At 43.7% G+C, this 22297-nt stretch overlaps 1 protein-coding gene across 1 annotated transcript; it reads right to left on the bottom strand.

The window, feature by feature from the left end:
* Nucleotides 1-735: 735 nt before the first annotated feature.
* Nucleotides 736-21336, bottom strand: T265_13815 (hypothetical protein; the record flags this gene model as incomplete). The annotated part of the gene is given in 5 exon segments (XM_009170627.1): nucleotides 736-960; nucleotides 3063-3273; nucleotides 14052-14153; nucleotides 21069-21227; nucleotides 21235-21336. Coding segments are annotated over 5 exon segments (702 nt in total).
* Between the last annotated feature and the right edge of the window lie 961 nt (nucleotides 21337-22297).

The raw sequence follows: 22297 nt of genomic DNA, 5'->3' as shown, positions 1-22297 counted from the left end.
TACCTTTGTAAGTCCAAGCGTACCTCACAATATGACAAAGCTCTGTAGCGGCTGTTGACGCGTTGGATGGCCTGACAGCTGTCTCAAGAGAATGGGCCCCCTTTTACTGAGGATGTAAACCAATTGCAGGGCGCGAGCAACAAAGCCCTAATTTCCGTCGAGATTTCACCTTGAAAGTGAAGTCAATCTATACCGAAAAGCCAAGACGCTGTACAGATGTTTCACCCCTGATGAGAATCATTGGCAGTGCGCGTCTCATGAAACTTCAATGAGTTTCAGACTCACGACCTTCAGGTTAGTCGTTTGAACCATAAACCGCTCGGCTACTTGCGGTCGGTCACTCGTGTGCTCAACTCGCACTTAGTGTACAGTACCACTCCTTCGGTCAGTGGATTCTTATCACGTGGTCAAATGCTGAAATCTCCAAAACTCTTATTACTGAAAAGTCGCTGACTGGGTGGAGGAACTCAGCTAGGAGAAAGCAGTAAGAATAATGTTAGAGTTCACACATGGTCACGAATGAAGGACATCTAAGCTAAAGGCTGCAGAAAACTCCTAATTTGGTTAAATGGAGTCCCTGTCACATTAGGAGAACTATGCCTTTTGAGAAACTGTTTAGTAGATTTTGTAATAAGTCTTATCCATTTTTCTGATACCTTCACTCACCGAAATTTATCTCTAAAAATAAACACAATTTTATAGAAAGACTTTACTTTGACAATAAAACAGAATGTGGAAAAATATTGCGTAGAAATTCTATGCACAACATATAAGGAATAAATGCATCGAGAAGGGAACAAAGCCAAACAACAGGCTTTCGTATGACAGAGGTTCACGTTTTTATAGCAGCAACGTTTGGCGGAGGATGAAATGTCTTCCAGAAAAGTTCACCTTCAACGTATTCTAAATTCAACTTCCAGCGGTCCTTTTGGCCCAATATACTATAGCAGTTGGTCGAATCTGTATGGATAAGAAGGAACAGGTAGTATTATGAAGTTACAAAGGACTTAGCTTCAACGAAGATAAAAGATAAGAAGCATCATCACTTGGGTGTGAAGACTGCTCTATTCTATCGTCAATCTTCGGACAACAGGCTTCCTTGTTCAGCCGTCGATTTCACTGTATGAATTTGAGCAAGAATGCTTCTGAAGACTGGGTTACGTACGCCGGCAAAATCAACAAGGCGTGTGAACGTTTCAACCTCCGAAGCATGACAGAGGATGAGTTCAAGTGTCTTATATTTGTGTGCGGGTTGACGTCTCCTGAAGACACAGACATAAGAACAAGAATCCTCAGCAAGATTGAGCAGAACCCAGACGTCACATTACAGAATATTACGTCGGAATGCCAGCGCCTGATGAATCTGAAGCGTGATACCGTCATGATACAAGAAAGTGATCCCAGTAATACTGTTCGTGCGATTCGGAAGCATGCTGTCCCTCAGGGTGACAAGAAACCACCCTCGGCATGCTGGAAATGTGGTGAGTGGCATTTCGTCACTGGACACAAAGAAGACCGGTGTCACGGCGAGAAAAGGCAAGCACCCAAGAGGCATTTTCGAACCAGAACTTCCTATTCCAAGCTTCTCAAAGCTCACGTATTTCTGGCCACTCATCAACGCCCACACGTAAACAGGAGGAAATACGTATCAATGCGTATTAACAGCACACCTGTGCGTCTCCAGCTGGACACGGCACCAGACATTACGATAATCTCAAAAAGAACTTGGAAATTTCTTGGCAGCGTAGCATTAACCAGGATCAAACAAGTTGCTCGCACTGCATCCGGAAGTTTACTGAAACTCTCTGGTGAGTTCAAATGTTCCATAACTCTTGATGGTATCAATGTAAGTGGCATTTGTCATGTGTCCGATCGTCCTGATTGGATTTGTTAGGATTAGATTGGATTGACAAGCTAAACTTTTCGGAGAGGCCACTGAATACTATCTGTTACAAGACACAGGCGACGAAAGTGAACATAATCAAAAAGGTGCCTGACTCGTTTTGGAAGAGGAACTCAGAAGGTTGCAGCCCGTGCACTAAGCCCTTATCGTACCACCCTCAACCAAATGGCCAAGCCGAGAGATTTGTGGATACTTTTCAACGACCACTGTTGAAATTTCGACGGGAGGGACCAACACACGATCTATTTCCAAAAGGGGGAAATGTCAGGGCACGCCCAGACAGAAGAAACAGTACATGTGCAGAGAGTGACGCATCCCCAAAGTCATCGTCCGTTCGACACGTCCGGAAAGTAGGTGAGTCGGCGGCTCTCGCCAAACGGCTTAGCAACACACGACCAGCGTAGTGGGCCTAAGAATGTTCACGACCGGAACACCACCATTGGCGAACAAGTGAACGACCATATTTGGCCAAGTAGTCACCCTATATATTTTACGCGGACGATCTGTACGTTTTGTCCTGGCAATACAGCCGTGTCCGCAGTTCTCTGTCTTCTCCCTATCGCGTAGTCCGGCAGGCGCAGTGCAGGCGTAACCACCATAGCTCGGCCACCGCGCACAACACAACAGGTGCCTTTGACCAGCTATTGGTACTCAGTTGGAGAGGGTCACGTTTTAATTTAGTGCAGAAAATGCTGTGTATGTGACTAACAAGCGACTAACGGAGCTAAGGTGACAGGGTGCAAAATGTTGGTTGGCAACTGGTTGGTGAGGATCAATGGAACTGAGCGATCACAGACCGATCAGACTGGGAGACGCACCTCATACCAGTTGTCCCGGGGGAACATTTTATCACCAGAGGGTGAGATAAAAAAGGCGGACAGGTTGTTCAACTTGGTAGTAGCAAGTCCAGTAGTCAAGTTGACAAGCATTCAGTTATAATGACAAAGAAACTAACCGAAGTTCAGTGCTGAAAACAATAAGGGTACCTGGGGCCTCAATACTTCAGAATAACTCGAGTTGCGGTTGAGTAGCTGAACCTCCGTTTCGAAGACGGTTCACTCACTTTTAAGAGAACATACGGTCAGTCTAGGTGTGAAAAACAGAGAATCTGTCCACAATTTACTTCAAAAATATAGTGTGGCGATAAAAAAATATTCACCTTCCGAAAAAATGAACGTCTCTTCCAGTGAATGAACAGGGATCGTCGGTGAATGCGTCGAATCAGATGACTGGACTGGGAGACAGCAGGTTACCAAGAGCCGACAGCCATGCCCATGATCTTCTGGATTAGTTGAGGTGTCGATGAAGTTCCTAGTATCTTCTAAGAGACTAGTTAGCCGCAGAACGTCTGATGCGCGCATTCGATCCGGCTGCTTACAGAGAACAAAAATAAAGACGTGTGTCTGAACTGTCTACAAACTCCAAGCCTAAAACGAAGCAGAATGATGAACGAATATATGTCGAAATTCTACCATTATGTCTTGCTCCTTAGTCGCGCTACGCGAACGGCTTCATCAAAAAGCCTGGTCAGCGGTATAGATGTGTAGTAGCTGGTGTAAACCCCGAAAACAGGAAGGAAGAATGCATGGAGAATTAATTCAGATTTGGAATTCACCTTCTCCAATTCAAGTCTCTGTATACAAAAGTGTGGGACAAAACATACTCGATGGGGACTAATGAGTGAGAAAGCTTGAATGAATGATATCCGCTAGTGTTCGTGAAACTGTACTGCCACTATTCTTCAATTAGGTAGCAAGTAGGTAGGATGTCAAAATCTTTTTATCTTAAATCTCTTTATGAAAGCTGAGAATTGAAATTTTGAATTAAGGAACGTCTAATAATTCAACCAGGTTTGTTGATCCAGTTGACAGCTTCAATACGTAAATGAAGGAATCGTAGTGAGGCCGTAGTGAGGTCACATAGAAGAGCACAGTGTTTCGGCTATTAACCATAGTTCAATAATTCGATCCACTCGACTGATGTTGGAAGTAAAAAATGAAAAGCTGACTCCTGGCTAATCGGCGATGAATGAACCACCAGTTCGAAAGTTAACGCCAAATGACATCAGCACAGTAAAGACCTGGTTCGATCAAAATGGTCATCCATTTAGGGAAGCCCCCATCACGTCACTTAACCGATGTACTGGTCATAGGAGAAACCTGATTGACCCTTGAGCTCACCAGTTTGGTGACCAGAAGAACTGTCACTTTGTTTCTCATTGAAGGATTCTCTGAGCAGTTTCGGTCGTTTGCAATGGAGTCCTCTCACACAATGCGACCAGCTGGGGACAAATGTCGATTTTTTCGTAAATACTTAGTGGCTACGGTACCAAGGACAGTCTCCCGCTATTCGTAACTTGCTGATTCACATTAGGTCGTACCATACACTGACACATTACTTCAGGAAGGCCATGAAAGCCACGTTGTCACATCAATATTGTTTATGGTCGAATCGCCATGCCTTGTTAGTTAGTAGTTATCCAGATATAGAAGGGTAAGCTTTCAGATTGCAATTCTGAATACTGATCAGTCACATAGTGAATAGTCTACTTCGGTAAAATGAAACTTTCAGATTTGGATTACAAGAGAAATGATGTCCATGATATTAACCTATCAGAACTTACAACAGGCTCTAGAGTGTAGTTATCAGTCAGTAATGTAGCGATTTCATGCGGGGTTTGCTTTTGCTGAAAACGCGGTCCATATTCATGACCATTGGCTTCCGATGCGGGACAATAACGTATTTTTTTTTACTGGCCAACACATCCTGGAACAGGACAGACACATTTCTACTAACAAACTTCAAAGAAAACTCCCACGACTCCCTATCACTTTGTTTATTGACTCCACTACTTTTTATTGTCCTCGAAAGCAACCTTACTGGTTCCCGCAATGTTTCATGGAGACCTTTATTCAGTAATCAACTAAACCTTTCTGCCCTTAGGTGTTTGGGATGCCCGGCTGCAATCACACCTGAGATTGACAATCACAACAATAGTGGCCGGTTGAAAGATGCCGGAAATGGAAACTGGGACTCGTATTTATGTTGGGTCATAGCAGCAATTTGGGCTGGACTTGACTGTATTGCGGCCGGGTTCTCTTGACCACCAACCACAGAGACTGGACTGTGTGGCGGCCCAGTCGCCCACATACTTGACTGTTCAACTCACAGTCGCTCACTGGATCGCGAGGCTTGTCTTTTTCTCATACGCACAAACACGTCGCATTAAGCTGACCCATCGGACATCGATTGTCTGCACCGCCTAGTCGGCGTAGCAACCACTCATGTGCCGACGCGCCCACGTATACGCACTGGGACCTACATAAAGGGAAACCGAACCCAGTCAGCACACATAGATTCGCGCGCGCGCAGGGAGCAAGGTATCAGCCAAACACTCCAAATCCAAGGACAATCATGGAACAAGTGTAGCAGCCATACTGCGAAGAAACACGTTCCCACCGTCCGGACTTTTACCAAGGGACTCTCACATACGATAAGTTCCCTTTTGAATGATATTTATTTTTATACGTATCGCAACCATGCTAAAAACTTCTATTAGTGCACATACACCTTCTGATTTGCATTAGGGCTATCACCACCTGTGCACTAACAACTGCACTTTTCCAACTTGTCCAACGAATGTTGTTGCAGCACTATCATTGAATGCTCAACATGAGGCTGCGGACTATTACATACAAAAACTTGTGGTTGAAATTGGTGGTTAGTTTATCAGAGGCTCTGAACTGGAAAAGAAACCCAGTTACAGATCAGCTAACAGAACATCGTTTGCCTTCTCGTAATTAACTCAACAAAAGAATCTCCTTTGAATCGCGGTTTGATTTAAACAAGTTGGTTTTCGAGTCAAATGTTGATTAGCCCTCTGGTTTGTGGCCTACGTAGTTTTGACCATAGGACGTCCTTACAACAACAGCCGTTCTGGAAGTTTTAGTTTCTCTGGGTTCCCTCTCCGGGAACCTAACTTGTTTGCTGTCTGGGTCAGGCATTCGATCAAGTTTTGATCAAGTGCGCAACCATCGAACGGATTGTAATGACATGTCCAAGTGTAATAAGTCCAGTGGCATTGATTTGATTTCTCTGGGTTCCCTCTCCTGGAACCTAACTTGTTTGCTGTCTGGGTGAGGCATTCGATCAAGTTTCGATCAAGTGCGCAACAATCGAACGGATTGTAATGACATGTCTAAGTGTAATAAGTCCAGTGGCATTGATTTGATTCCACATTTCGAGGACACACAAAATCGAAGTAAGCAGCCATTTGGATCCAAGCAAAATATACCAAACATCTACTCAAAGCTAACATGAAATGATACCGAGAGATAATTGCCGCTTTGTGGTCACCGCGTTTGCGACATTGGCATGGTATATCTCTATAGGAGTGGAACCTTGACTTCACATTGTTAGCTACTAGGTAGGTCTACTTTAGTGCTCCCGTATGGGCCTAAGCAGACCGGCCCGAGCAGTGTGACGCATAATAATGTACCCACAACGACAACTTTCTGTCGCGTTGTCCACCGAGTCGATCTTAGGCCTTGGTCCTCTTGCTGCGGTGGTGGTTATCGCCATCATTACCATCACAAACGGCAACATTGAGCCAGATTGCGAGTGAGTGACTGGTGTTGCCTTAATTTAGATGTCTACGGACAAAAAGAAAGACACTGAAAGTAGGACTAGGGAGCAGGTATGAAAGTTATTGAAAAGATCGCAAGGTCTGAAACTAGAAAGACCGGCCCATGGAGCAGACTGATCAATGACTTTGGAGAGCGTGACCAGTTATCTTCGATGATTATTGACCGGTCACCTATCCAGTAGATGGCACCTACCAATCTTTCTAAGTGGCGCAATTAAGGCCACTACAGCATGATATTCCGTTACCAACTGGTTACCACTCTTGTTTTCACTCTCAGACAGGATTTCGCAAACAACATTTAGTTCCAAGGACGCCCCATTTACACTAGAACCCAATAGGATCAGCAAGAACTTTAACATGAACCGGTTTTTGGGTATGCAACGTCCCTACACACGTTTGCGCACTGCATGTTTCTGAACCAAGTAACTGCAAAATGTTGGGATCTAGGTGAAGTCTTTATTTGCTGGCCCATTTACGGAGCTTGAAAAACGGGTTGGAAACGTTCCGCTGCTATTTGAGGATATCATAAATGTACTTTTATGTGGATGTCCCTTTCTCTTCAGCTTGCAGTTATACATTTTACACAAGAGGAGCTTATACCTATAATGTGACTAGCCAATGGTGATTCATGTTCGCCGGGTGTTTACTGGGACGTTGCTGATCTCTGTCGAGTTGTGGTCCGACTTCCTTGCTTTTGATTGGTTCATAGAACACAGTCAATTCTGGTAGTTTCAATTCTGAGTTCATCTGTCGTTTGGCGAGTCATAATACGGAAATCGTTGATTCCCATTGGTTCTTCTGTTATGCATTTATATTCCATCTTTCGATACATCTTAGCAGATTACCCATAGTTTGACGATGATTAAAAGATTCGGAAATCGATACTGCATCCTCTATGTCGATTCGCATTGACCGAACTATATTCTTACAACTTCAGAAGGAAATATACACTGCCACAAAACTGCAGGAACTGCCTCCAGAAGCCGAGCCTTTCCTATGGTTTTGAGGGACCACTTTGAACTGTTTCAAGTGAATGAACATGTTAGTCTATGTGCAGGAGAAATACGACAAGCCATTAACTCATTAACATAGTTGATCTTCGGTGATGCATTCTTGCACTCTTCTTGTGTCTGAAGTTGTACACTCTAAATCTTGTTTCCATATCCCGAAATTTGGTACACACCGTAAGGAACCTGGGCCACATACTCACAACCGTTTTTAAGCCAGCTAGTTTGCAAATACACAGACCGTTTAGCCGTTGTGATATAGCTCTGGAACACACTGTCCCACCGAATGGAAGGCTGGAAAGAAAAGGCATACCCGAACACGCTGCGTGATCATTGGGATGCCTAGTAAGGTCACCACGCCCAAGTTAAGTTTTTACATGATAAAAACCGTGGGCACGTGATGTGTTCCAACGATGGTTTGTCTGGTACACCTGCTCCAAAGTTACAAGCATGAACAGCCCAGTGGTTGTTTGAGTCCTACCCAGTTTCTACAGATGGCACGTGTGTGTTTTGATTGCCATGGCAACAAGAGACTGGTTCATTTAAAATGCTGAGAAAAGGGGCTTAAATCTTATCATAGAAGAGAATTACTTATGAAGCGGACACAGGGTCTGTATGAGTTGTCATGACCAGAGGAATAAACCATTCAATTTTTAATGTCCCAAAAATTCAACACCCTAACATCTGTTTGGCCTGCCAAATTACCCCATCCGTGAAGAAATAACATAAAATAAACCTGTTGATGAGACGATTTTGGATCGGAGATTTCCCATCCATTCGAGAAACATACTTCGCGTTACTAGCCGGAAGGCAACAGAGTTCATCCCTTAACAGAAAGGAGAGCAGTGGATTGGCTATTTGCTAGGATTTATTAGTCGGCTTCCACAGCCAATGTTTCTGGCGCTCCTGCATTATCTCGCTACGTAGATCGACCGAAAGTTTAACGAAGCATCATTACCGAACACGGAGAGCATGGCTGAAACGTATTGAGGCTAATGAAGCTAGAAAATAAGACTCATTAACAAACGATAGCCCATCATTTATCAATCAAGAGACGTTTGATTTTGTGGAATCTTTGGGCGTATAATGCTGTCCAAGTGATCAATTTCATCACACCCTCTCAACGAAAGACAGACTTGGCCAGCTAAAGAAAACGTAACAGTTCCATTTATCAACAAGAGACGTTTAATTTTGTGAAATCTTTGGGCGTATAATGCTGTCCAAGTGATCAATTTCATCACACCCTCTCAACGAAAGACAGACTTGGCCAGCTAAAGAAAACGTAACAGTTCCGTATGTGTCACCACTCTTAATAGGATAGATATCTGTGAAATAATTTAGCACCCTTGAGGGAGATTGCTTGTTGGGAAAGTACTGTATGTTCAAAAGAAATAAAATCAGTTGGGCTGAACCGATGACATGATGTGAAGGACCTATTAAGAACCAGAATGAGTAAAATTCGGCAGTACAGCAGTCAGCTATGTCACGTTGGGCTGCGCGAGAACCCTCAAACGTCAAATAGTTGAACTGAAAGTTGATCAACAAATGTGATACTGTGAGTACACTAACTGGGATGAAAAAAATGTGGGGTTATGTCAGCTTCTGTACACCCGGTTAATCAACAACAATAGGATCTAAGAAAAATAATGTGGACAGGAAACAGTGCACCTAACAAAATTTCACAAGAATAAAGACAAAAAGTTCCTACATTGGAATTTACGTTCTGGTGTCAAACTAGGCGCTCAGTATCCAGACCATAGAGTGATTAACGGACACGCGAAGGTCAAGTAATAGTTAACAATCTGATAAAAGTACCAGAGAGAATATAAACACGAAAGGAAAGAAACGAAGCGATGGACTCCTTCGTATACAACGAAAATGAAAGAAAATCGACAACCCGACCGTATTATTATTGGCATGTGTGCTCTGTCAATTTACTCATGTCTCACAGTGAGAAATTTCATTAATAGTATGTGGCTCGTTGTCCTCCTTTCAGATGTTCCCGCGTGTGACTACTGGTGAGGGCTCGAAGATATTTCCGATTCATATGAACTTCCATTGCTGACGGTAGCGTTTACGGTAAAACTGGATTGGGAACATCCAGCACTTAGAGACGTTGAGTTTCTCATTTGTTTGTCAAAAGATTTTCCAATATTTCGAACAACAACCCGCCCACCAGGGAGACACAGAGCCGAAACACTCTGGAATAGACATTTTTCACAACTGAAGGTTTTATTTCACTCAGCGACACAGATCATTCGCTTCATTCCGTAGTACGAATTGTGTAAGACTGCTAAAAAGCGGACACGACGTGTTTCTCTTCCAAAAGTAGCTCGCAAACCGACTGCCGGTGAAAAGCTAGTAAACCTTAGACTAATCTTGTACCCATTATCCCAAACACGCAACAACCTCCTAACCCCCCCACACCCTATCCTGTTTGACAGCCGGCAGATCGTAGCCGCGGGTTGCCGCTTCATGCGGTTAGCAATTTTCACATGACTTTCTCCCGTAGCATGAATTCCGGCTACCTGCATTGTACGTGAACAAGAGAATTCCTGGACTAGCCAAAAAAACTGGATTGAACTGTAAAGACTTGGAGGGGTCATATACTCACAGTCGCATAATAGCTCCTAAACAGCAGGCCACCTATAAAGGAAACTACTCACAAGATTGCTGAAAACTCTTCGACAGCCCACGATCGGTTTCGCCCTTCTTGGAACTCATCAGGTAGGCGCAGTCCCCCAGTTTCCGTCAACCTTATGATCTACTTGAACCCAAATTGCACTGTTTTCGAGAAATACACTCATTTGCAAATCAATTTGGTTTTCACGGGAGACTCAATCGAATCTCTCGTTTATGCTGTCCTCCAGCTGAATGTGCTGCACACAGGCCGCCTCATGACTCAATTGGCACGATATTCGAGATATCGCAGTATATTTTCATAAAGGAAACTACTCACAACACAAGGTTCACCTAACTTTACCATCTAGCTTTTTCCAATATGGCCTACGTGACTCTTACAGAAACCAAGCAAACCTCACTGGAATTCTATGATCGTACTCCGTCACAGAAGCCGAGTCGTCGGTTCACTGGGTTTAATGGAATTCATGGTAGATAACCTTATGCCACCATTGGATCCTAACCATCCTCTCACTATTCGAGCTGGTTGGGATGCGTCGCATGATGGTTTGTTTACGTAAATGCTGTCGGCAAATTCGTCAGTTCATATGGAAGCTCAAGTATGGTTCCCACTTGAAACAGCTTCGCCTGCTACTCAGTAGGTGTGCGCTAACGATTTGCAAAAGGGAGTACATAGAAGCAACCCTTAAGATGGTTCTCGCCGCAGTCTGTATATCGTGATCAAGGCCCGCATATCTAATTACTTTTGACAAACATTTTGAGGAATTAAAAAAATCTGAGTTGAGTCTCAATCATGGTCTTCCGAAGTCGAAATATTGCTTGTTCTCTTTCGCGACGGGCACTTCAAGCCAATACTTTTATGAAAAAGCATTAAATATGAGCTCGTGAAACACTCAGAGTTGCGGGCCATGCTTATGCCCAGAACGAGGCCTATAAAGCGCAGTGTCCAGGTCACAATATGACTCAAACGGTACAAAAGAGCTGTTGCGGCCTTGAACGACCAGCCACATCAAGAAAATACGTGATTCGGAATCCTGTGGAATCGAAACACACCTGAGACTGGCTTGTTGGACTAACGTGACCGTAATCAGCACACACGCAAAAGTTATGCAGAGCGGATGACAACAAAAGCTTGCTTTACACAATAGTTACTGGTCATTTTCAGTCAACTTCTAAGAACTACGTCTCCGTTGTTGGGATATTTTGATAAAAAAAAGTCGGCCTACGTCGTTCAGTGTAGTCAGGCGTTGGCAAGTGTCTTAGTTGTTTGCATGAATATGCGATGTGGCGAATTCCGTAACTCCGTAAATTTATTATACGCCTGTCAAACACAATGCGAAGTAGAATTGGAGATAGTTCACGGATTTTCCTCAGGTAATCAATTTCACATGGACCGAGGTCGAAAACTATTTAGTCCTTCCCTATGGATATTCCCAATGAGGCTTCAACCCGTCTCAAAAATGCGACAGTATTAAAAATCAGACTTGTCTCTCTCATCAACGGACGGCCACTACATAGGGCCATGTATCGGAAACTAAGACATAGGTTGTTTGGCAACTCTGTGGTACAGGAATTTACGCAGTACGTACCCAGTTCTTCCTACTATGGTAGTCCTACCTTCGATAGATCATGTTAAGAAAGGAACCAAAGGAGAACCTATCTAAATGTCAGTCTGGTATCTCCTGCGTGAGACTACTGTAAGCGTTCGAAAATGCTACGGATGCTTTACAGAGCGCAACGTTTATATCAACTGAAGTTTCGTCCTGTCGCTGAGGCCAACCCATTGCTGAAAATCTGAGAAGCACTGTATTGCAGCCTTCTGGACTACAGTAGGTTGATTAACACTCTCTTAGACAGGATATAGCACAACCCATCTTTCAATCACGGGATCTATATAACATGGTCACGTGTTGAGTGAGTGACGACTTCCCAGATAGAAGTTTCACTCACCTTGCGAAATTATTTTTCCTCCGAGCTACAAATAGCTTGATCGGTGTGAGATTTTTGGTTTCACGGTCAGGACGAAAGCACACGTGAATACGACAAAATATTACACAACGATCAATAATATCCACGTAAGCGGCTTGACCTGAAATGAACAAAACTGGAAAATGCCGACTGCACCCTTCATGTGATAAAATATCGCCTCACTCGGTCTATTCGTCCGTAATATCTCATGTTATGTATTTAATGTTTATGTTTCGACATGTTCTTAGATGCCCAAACAAGATTGCTGACAGAGTTGTCAGTGTCCCGACTGAAAGTTGGGGGTGAAAATTACATGTTCTAATGGAAGCGACTGACCAGCGGTAACAAACTGAAAGAATTGCAAGCCTATCAGGACCTTTCATAGAACAGCGGTTCTGTTACTGGGAGGGAATTTGTCGAAGAACACAATTCAGAAGGTTGCGGGAAGCTCTTTGGTATCCCGAGACTCATTTCATCCTTCCACTTCGGGCTTATCAAGTAAACGCGGTCCCTGAATTCCCGTCAGTTGTTTGTCCTACTTGAATCCAAATTGTAAAAAATTCGCGAACTACGCCCATTTGCACACTACTATGGTTTCGGTGGGAGGCTGCCCTGTATTCCACGCTGTGCAAACCAACAGCTTCCACTTTCGAATCAGTCCTGACGGGAATACGCACTGCACGCTGCTTTAGAATTTGACCGAGGAGAAAAGGTATTCTTGAAGGGATCGTCCACCGTTCCGGATCCAACGCTTAGGTTCACGTGGGAAGTCATACTCCCTCTGGGATTTGAGCAGGTCCACGCAGAGGCTCTACTTGGTTGTCCATGCTATTGATCAACGATTTCTGTTCACTCCGCCATCCCCTACCGATCATTTGTGACATTCACAATTTATACCCGGACATCATCTTCAGTACGTTTTCTAATTGGTCCGTTAGGCGTGTTTTCGCACCATGCACATCTCGGCAGTCATTCATTTCTACCATAGTGACAGTTTTGACAGATTGCTTTCATAGTGTTATTGTATTTGGAACAGGAACAATATCGGCAATACTATAAACATAAAACGCACTGTAGATTACTCATGGAAAGGTGCTGTATCAACAATATCACCTAAACCTGTCTTGGCTATAATCACGTATTACAACCCTACAGCGTGTTCTAAATGTCTACGCAGATTCATGAACGACACTAAAAGCTTCCGTATTTGCTGTGTGGATTCTGATGTTCGTAATCTTGTCTCAAATTGGATAAGCCACAGCCGAAAGTGATGATATATTTAACAGAGAAACAAATAATGGGTCGCTTTTTAACGCCATATTTATTGCGAATGACACCCTGCCTAACCAATGGCAGGATAATGCAAGAAATGAGACGCTCGGAGGCAACGTTGGCAGAAACAGGTCGAGAGCTGATCTTAAATTATCGTCACTACCTTTTACATACTGACAACGACTGAGGAGACAAGCTCTCTACATTAGCTATTGAGAGACCCAGTAGAAAGCTGTTCCTTAACTAGGTAACTGAACCCAGGTATTGGTAGCCAAATGAAATACTCTTGCATTTAGTCTTTTTTTGAGAGCTAGCGTATTCGGCTACTTTGTCATGAACTTCTCTGGACTGTTAGTATCAGAACGATTCACCATGAGTAGCTGTCGTGGGTAGATGAGCTGTATGGGAAGACTATATTTAGGCTGGTGTTGATAACGTTCTGTTGAAGATATACCTATTATTTGAGTGGATTTTACGTACCTAGATGAACCGATCTAGATGAACATGAAAGATATCTCCGAACAAAATTATGAGCAGAGTGAATTCATGTGGAGGAAAGTATTGGAGAACCAGTGAGCGTCTTTATTAACAAAAAACATCGTGTTGCGACACTCACTGAAAACAATCCTTCTAGTCCATCAACGATGATTAGATCCGCGAACCGTCTGCCCAAGTGAACACGAGAAAACCAGTGAACGAAGGCCGGTTCGTTGGGTAGCTGACTGGTGAAAAGATGTAGGAGAGGAAAAGTGACATGAGCTGATCACGTTACAATCGACCATAAGTTTACAGCCAGCTTATCCTCACACGAAAAAACGCGTTGCTTATGATTTTGGGAATGCACCATCCGTCTTCGTCTGAAACAAAACTATAAATGACGGCGATTCAATTTTAATTGCTGGTATGAAAAGATCCTGGTCACATCCACGGGACGAAGGGTCGTTCACAACGATGCAAGACTGGTAAGATTGTGTTTATCAAGTTCGGTTGGCAGTAAAATGATCGAAGGGGCGAGATGGCCCAAGTGGTTAGAGCGCGAAGTTACTGACCGGAAGGTCCGCGGTTCGAATCTGACCTCCGCCTCTCGACTTCTCCTGTCTCTAGGCTTGGGCAACCTGGCAGTATCCCAGCCCTCGTGCTTCCTTCGGGTGGCATGGCAGCTAGGCACCGGAAGGATGCTACAGCTGAACGCTTTTTTTAATGATCGAAACGGTAAAGTGTGAACTAAACGCTTCTACCAATCCTAATAATTAAATTTTAATTGGGTTTCCAGAACTGTGGAATTTTTATGTTGTGCTTGATCCCAAGTGCCCTGTGGTGCTGAATCTAAAAGACAGAGAAGAATCGGGCCAAATGAGAAGTTGTCTTCTAGGTCAGAAATTACGGTTTGTTTTGTGACAGAGAGGTCATAGGAAGTTAAAGGAGCTAGACAGCAACAAAATGATGATGGTTCACAGTAGAATAATGCAGTTTTGGGCACTGTCTTTTCGGCCGTATTTAAACCAAACTGATTGAAACCAAAGTGATCTAAACTGTGGAGGTTGGAACCGATGTGCCTATTATACACGGTTTATAGCTGACAGATTAACTGATTAAACCAACTTGATCAAATTGATGCCACCACCAGGTTGATCAAATATATCTTGGTGATTCCTGAGATAGTGAGTCCAGAGTCTAGAAGCTAGGGTGATCGTGCACAATATGTCTGCCAGTTGGTACACACTGATAGTTTGGTGGTGTGCGACAATTCCAACTAACATTATTATAAGCGTTCTCGTTATGTAGCACAGCTACACTTAATCAATGGCATATGAGTATATTTGGTAGACCGGTGCAACCGAATGGGATTACCGGATTTGACAGACGAGTCTACCGAATGCACGTTGGTATTTAGTACGATTATTGTATCGAAAGGTTGACGTTACATGGCGAGTACCGACGACCCCGGAAAGCAGCCGAACACAATTTGGAAGACAACCGGAAAACTAATTTAGCGAATTTATGTTTGAAACTTCGGGACAATGGCTGGAAACCGCACCAGACAATCGCAAAAGGTGGATTAGATCGGGGTCACATGGAGCAAATGACGCATGTCACGTTGTAACCGGACCATTTTGGCGTTGTACCGTTAGGGTTAAAGCTACGATGTCAAAATTGTACAGGCTCCGAAAGTGCTGCAACCAACAGGAAAGAAGGATCAATAGGAATGCAAGAGATGCTTGTATAGGAAGCAAAAGAAACATAATTGTCCATCAATCTCGAGAGGCTAGAAATGCCTCTGACCCCAAGTACCAATTGCTTCACCGTTAGTTTCTAAGTTGTGGAAGATGATGCTCCAATGGCAGCTCTGTGTGGTTCATCCGAGGATCACCTGTGGTTTACCGGCCTCGCTTTTTCTTAAATCGGGGCGCCGAAAACATATTTTGATCTCTCAGCCTTTTACATCCCGTTGAGCTCATACAACGCAGAATGCATGAAAAAAGATCACCGCAGTGACTCAAGTCCGACTATTATCTTGGACACCAATGCCCCGAAGTTACTACTGTAAAATCACCTAAGTTGATGTTAAACTTCAGTAAACACGGATGTAGCTCAGTGTAAACCCGACAAGACGGTAAAGGACATTCATACATTACATCATAACTCAGCTTTTAATGGATACAACTTTACAGATCCTACTGGAAGTCAGGCTACTTGATGTAAGAACTTTGTGAAATGGAGAGGGGACACGACAGAATAAAGGCTCCGCTTCATGGATTCGTCAAGAGAGATTACGATGATATTTCCGGGTCACATTGTATCAGAGCCTAGTAAGGTATGCTTTTATCGGTCTGCAAATCACATCATGAGTTGGTCACAAAATTATTTATGTGGTTATGGATATTGTTACCGTTTTAACCTCACTGCGCCGGCATAACTAATCGAATTTCAATCAGGTAGGGATCAGGAGCACAATTTACTCAGCCCGATGTCTTTACGAAAGGAACAAAAGCCCGTACAGGATGAAACGAGAAGCGTGAACCACTTTGTCATCATGCGGACGTTCTAAGATAAAAAAATGGAGGCTGATCAATCAAGATATGATCCGCCCGCTTAGAAGCAGGCCAAAGTGAAATACAAAGCTCTTGAAGCGAGATCGTCGAAAACCATCACCAGAAGCTCTGTCGACGAGGAGGTAGCTCGAGTGTTATGTTATTCGCGTGTGGTTTGATTGGTTTGATTCCCGATGGGATCAGTCGCATTTTGACTAAAGGCTGTTGAATTCCATCTGCCTGGAATGAAGAATATGAGTGGTCCTATAATTTTGTCGCGGGGTGTATAGATGGTAGACGCTTTTGGATGCACAAGAGATGGCCGCTGACTTACGTGACGAACCCACAACACTGTTCAGTTTTTGGGCGAGATGTCTCAGTCCTTGGAGCGCAGATTTACTGATTGGATGGTCCGTGGTTCGAACCCGATCTATGCCTCTCGACTTCCCTGTCTAGGCTTGGGCAACCTGGCAGTCTCCCAGCTCTCATGCTCCCTTCTGGTAGCATGACAGTTAGGCACCGAAAAGGTGTTACAGTTCAACGATTTTTTTCAGTTTTTGCGGCACGACATAGAACTGGAAGCAACTAAAACAACCAATCCGTTGGATTGGGATATTCTAGAATGCGCAAACTTCCTCATTTTTCCCTTTTGAGCACCTTCAAGCAACATAGTAAGAAATGTTGAACCCCAATGATTCAGAAAGGTTATGCAAGAGAGACATAACCTGCAACCGGATATCTGGGTGAGTTGGATCACCTGACGGACCTTGAACAGTGACCCTGAAGGAAAGACAGTCTGTTCAAAGTTAGAAAGCAAGGAATTGCATTGGGTCACCTGACTTCATCTACATGACGAAACGAAAAAATCAGGTCTCGTGGATATCGCAAAGTGCACTTTAGGCATGCGATGCCCCAACCGTGATTTTTGTTCCCAGTCATCCACTGAAACTCCATGTACCAAGAATATGCTTAGTACGTGCTTCTAGAGTTAATGGTGGAAGTTGGAAGTCACTCACAGAAAGCTTACAATACCACTTTCACATCAATAGCTGTCTACTGAATGAGCCAACAAGCCACACTGACCTTGTTCGACCGCTCATCTTTGGCCAAACTAATAGCCACTGACTATCACCGCTAGGATCATGACCGTTCAAGTCGTGGAACAACAACGAATAGCTTATTTCTGAAGCCTCATGTGAGTCCACAGAACAAAGCAACCATCAATAACCATTGCAGATGTGAAATCACTTAGCCCGCTCATCATGATATACTGAAACCGTTGCTTGCCTAAAATAATGCACTCTGACGGAGCAGATTTGGTCTAGCTAATTTTAAGCCGATGCAACAACTCCACATCTCTATTTGTAATGTACTACTCATAAGGTTGCTGAAAACTCCACATCTCCATGCGGTGTATGCAGCATGCATCATAGGTACTCTCATTCTCCGTCTCTCGGAATGGACTTTCCTGCGGATATTCTTCCTCGAGGATGCAACCCCACAAGAACAGCTAGATAAGACATAGAGCACAAGATCTTAGCAAGACATAACAATTGCGGATATGTGACATACAGTTTTGTGAACCAAGCGCACATCAGCAAAAAACGAAAAACAATAGGAGGAATTGGGGCAGGTTCAACTCAAAAACACACAAGGTCAGGGCCTTCCAGGCACATGAATACAGCCATTGTTTTGATCAATATTCATTCAGTAATCCCCAGAATTCTCTGGTTATAGCTATGTGGCCAGAATGAGAATGAACCGCGTAGGTCACATAAACGACCTGTTTAGGTTATATGCTACACATGATAATAATAGAATACACCTTACGGCTGCCCTCGGAGGCCTCACGTCTATTGTATTATCATTCCAATCTGTGAATATACACTGAAGTCTTCATATTATACTATTGGCTTGGCTAACTAGCTAGATCGGCAACTCTTTCTCCCTAGAGTGGCATAATTGAGTTTTCATCTCGTATCAAACCTCGTTCGTGCATTGCGCGAAAGCGGTCCCACCTTATAAGTCTGACTACGGAAGCCCCCGAACCAGGCTGAAGGACAACGATTAATTCTTTCACCGATTGTTTGTAGCCTATCACCTAAAACTACCTTGCACAACCACAATTACTTCTAACCAGCGTGAAAATTACAGAGATAAACGTTTTGATCGGCCCATGTGGCGGTTCGCAGCCGGTTTTACTTGTCTTTTGTGCTGGGCTTGCTGAATCACGCGCCTGTCACAAGTGAATGCACTCTCACATGTCATGACAAATGGTAAAGTTTCGGGCGTTCGGAAACGTCGATAGGTCTCAGCTTTAACAATAAAACTCCTAAACTGATCATCGCATCATTGTGGTTCGGCTAAACTCTCCCAAAGTTTTTACTTGAAATCGTTTGTTTTTATGACATTACACAAAACCTCGTTTTACACATGCACACCACGCTTCTTTTAAACAGGTTGTACAGCTTTTGTGTTGTGCAAAGCAGTTCCGTCATTATACCATACAAATCCAAGCATGGCTCTAGCGGACAAGTAGGGAAAGTCACCAAACCAGTGTAAGGATATGCCAGCGCCTGATTGCAACCTAGACTTTTTTAGACCAATTCCTGGGCGAACAGGGGTTATTAGAGGCGAGCGCATGCACCGGTCAACATCATCAATAGATTTAACCACGCTATTGGTCTACTACCTGATCCAGTGATAGATTTGTGGGATATGGTGCGACGAAGTTTGATATGAAGGCGTTTGCACGTGCACGTGAGGTTTCAGGGACAGGGACTAGCTGTTTAAAAAAACCCAGATTGCCTGAGAATTCAGTGCATTGATGCATGTCTGAAGTATCATCGGCAGGCGAGGAGTTGGGTGGACAAAATGGAAACTAAATGACCGGTCAGAAATCCAAGAAGAATACTTACTGAATTCCTCACTACGATACATATTTCACTAGTTTTAGTCTGAATCAGAGATTATGTCAAACGAAAAGGACTGCTGTGGAGATAATGTGTAAAAAACGCAGAGAATTCAAATCGTCAAACCGACCAGGCACGGAGACACCTTCTTATGGAACTCTACTGATTAAAAAGTGTTTTTGTTATCAAACCAAGAACAACAATGCAACATGTCCTCTCGGTACAAGTGAGCACTACTAAGAAGCCCTCAGCAATCTGCTTCCCTAATAGGGACCAACGTGGCATCGATTTTGTGGACATTATATTAAGGATCCATACTTGTCTTGCGATGAGTCGGTGACCGTTAGAGTGTGGCGTTGGACTAAATGTTTAGACGTTTTTGGTAAGCAATCGATAATAACATCAGCTGTTAGCAATTCATGAAACACCTTATCGGACATGTTGATACTCGCCGTACGCCTATCCTTGAAGAAGATGCAACATTTTCTGCAGATTACACGGGTAAAGTAGTGAAAAAACGCAACAACGAGATAAGCACGATGTGGTATTCGCACAAAATTTCAATCCATAGAAAGTGCCGCTTGAAGAAAGCCCCCTGAAATCCGGGTATTTGTATGCACGTGCTGCTTTCACTATATTGGACCTATCAAGAGCCATCCGCAGTTTTGTAACACAATTAGGAATGGGTAATCGGAGTAATCGGACCGTCAAGGAAATTCTAGACCTTACCACGGAGGGGCGGTTTGTGTGCCTCCGCGCCCCACTGAGCTATACTGGTGGTGTCCTTGAAACACCCGCAGTCTCTTATACCAGATTCGTCAATGGTTGGAGATCTAAAGAGCACAATCTCCTGCCCTTTCAGCTTGAGAGTTGGAACATGTGTGGCGACTTGTACCATAAAAATGCTAATGCCTTTACCGCTAAACACCGCTGCCTTGCAGTCAGGCTTTTAGGCCAAGGGCTTTGGTCGGGGACCCGACCAAGGTGTGGGCGCCCTGGAAGTATCCCAGCATACGTACAACCATGAATTGTACGGCGGCGAAGCTTCAGTGTTGAACACTGGTGCTATGCTGCCGATGGTGATGATGAATCGGAATAACCAGCTGCCATAACTCTCGGTATTGCCTGTATGTTAGTACTTTAAAGCGAATTTAGGCGGACATAACAAGCACAGTGTTCTGTTTCGACAGGAATCATCAACCGGACCGTCCAAATGAAATATGACCCGGTTGGGGGACTTTTCGTTTTCAAAACTTTCTCCTGTTGAGAACCAAAAGATTCGGTCTTGTGTTACACATGCTTACGCTGTTTTTCTCATCATTACAGAGGGAAACGTCATCCTAAGTTTGGGTGATCGAGCTTTACTATAATTTTGGCGATCTCGATGAATGGATCAGAGGTTGAGCTCTTTACGCACTTTAGGAGCCAGATTCGTTTGTCTGGGAATCTTGCTGCGTTGAGGAGCTATGTTCGATCTAGACGGACTGACCAGATAGGATTGGTTGGAATACTTTCTATTATAGTTCCAGTGTTAATTGATTCAAAGCATGCACTGAAGTACCATCGGCAGTCATGAAAATGAGGGGTACATTTACATAGTGCAGAGATCGTAGGAACATGTTATTGGATAAATGGAAGACATTCGTGCAAACGAAGAATGCTTTGTTGACTGTCGGTTCAATGACTTACATGAAGTGAATATTGTCCCAATTGGCCGAATCCATTTGGCTTGTACCATGGAGATGAATCCAGTGGCTTTTCAACACAGGATCTTTTCGAATGTAAACCGTACGCAGATTCTGAACAGCTGCCTCGTTCGCAATGTTCAGCAGCAGAGATGTCAACACACTGACACAATGCACAAATAGGATTGATGAAGATTATTTTGAGGATGAATGGTCAGCAGAAAAGCTAGAATGTTGGGAAATCCGAGTGTCAAAATGTTTGCCAAATCCATCAGAACGTAAATGGCTGGCAACGACTTCAACCCACAGTGGGTTGCAGAACCGAATGCGTTAATCCACAAAGTTCATTTTACTGGGGACGGGAAAAACTCCTTGTACTTCAACAAAATTTCACCAACTGAATCAAGTGAAAACCAGACAAATTTTCGTGGTACTTTGTGGTGCATGAGTCTGTGAAAACGTTACTACAGAACTCCAGCTATGGATAACCGAGGTTTATCGAAAAAAACCACTATCACTTTTTGTCTCTGAACGCATGCATTTCCGCAGTAGAAGCTTTCGCAACTAGCCGGTTTACCCTACTCAGCTATGTGAACAGAAACGGTTAATAGCTATTCTCTTCCCGGACTTATATCTTGTGTCCCATTCATTGCTATCATGTTATGTCGGAAGTGTGGAACAGTTTTTTCCTTTTCTTTACCTAGTTGTCCTACGTTCTGCATAAGTTTACAGTGAACAACCTTGTGCATGTCTAACATTATATTCGGTGTGATTCGCACTGATTTTCAACCCTATCATGTATCCGTTTTATTATATTGATCACCCAAATCATGTAAGCCTGCTCAAGCGTGACGTGACCTATTGAAGGTTTGTGTCACTGCACTTCTCACTTGGTGGCTGTCCATAAGATGAGAGAGATAACGATTCAGAGTTCCCATCGGAGTGCTCGTACGCAAGACGTCTCAAATATTGACAATGGCCTTGTTCAATGCTTTCGAAGTGCTCTGAGTTAGTCCGGTATTCTCTCAGATCATCTATATCTTTCCAAAACATTCATAAAGGAATTCGATCTCCTCGGCCTGCATGTCTTTTGAAGAAATCTTCTTAGCTCTGTCGCAAATGCAACATACGGGGTTTTGCTAGAATCGGTGTGAAACGAGGCTGTTAAAGAAGTTGGATTCTCGTGACGCAGGAATGTGGTGTCCTCACTTGAGGCAGGAACGTCAATGATGA

This window comes from Opisthorchis viverrini (genome assembly GCF_000715545.1).
Source record: "Opisthorchis viverrini unplaced genomic scaffold opera_v5_104, whole genome shotgun sequence".
NCBI classification, from domain to species: domain Eukaryota; kingdom Metazoa; phylum Platyhelminthes; class Trematoda; order Opisthorchiida; family Opisthorchiidae; genus Opisthorchis; species Opisthorchis viverrini.
Note: the sequence above shows the minus strand (reverse complement) of the source record. Positions and strands in the feature narration are given on the sequence as shown.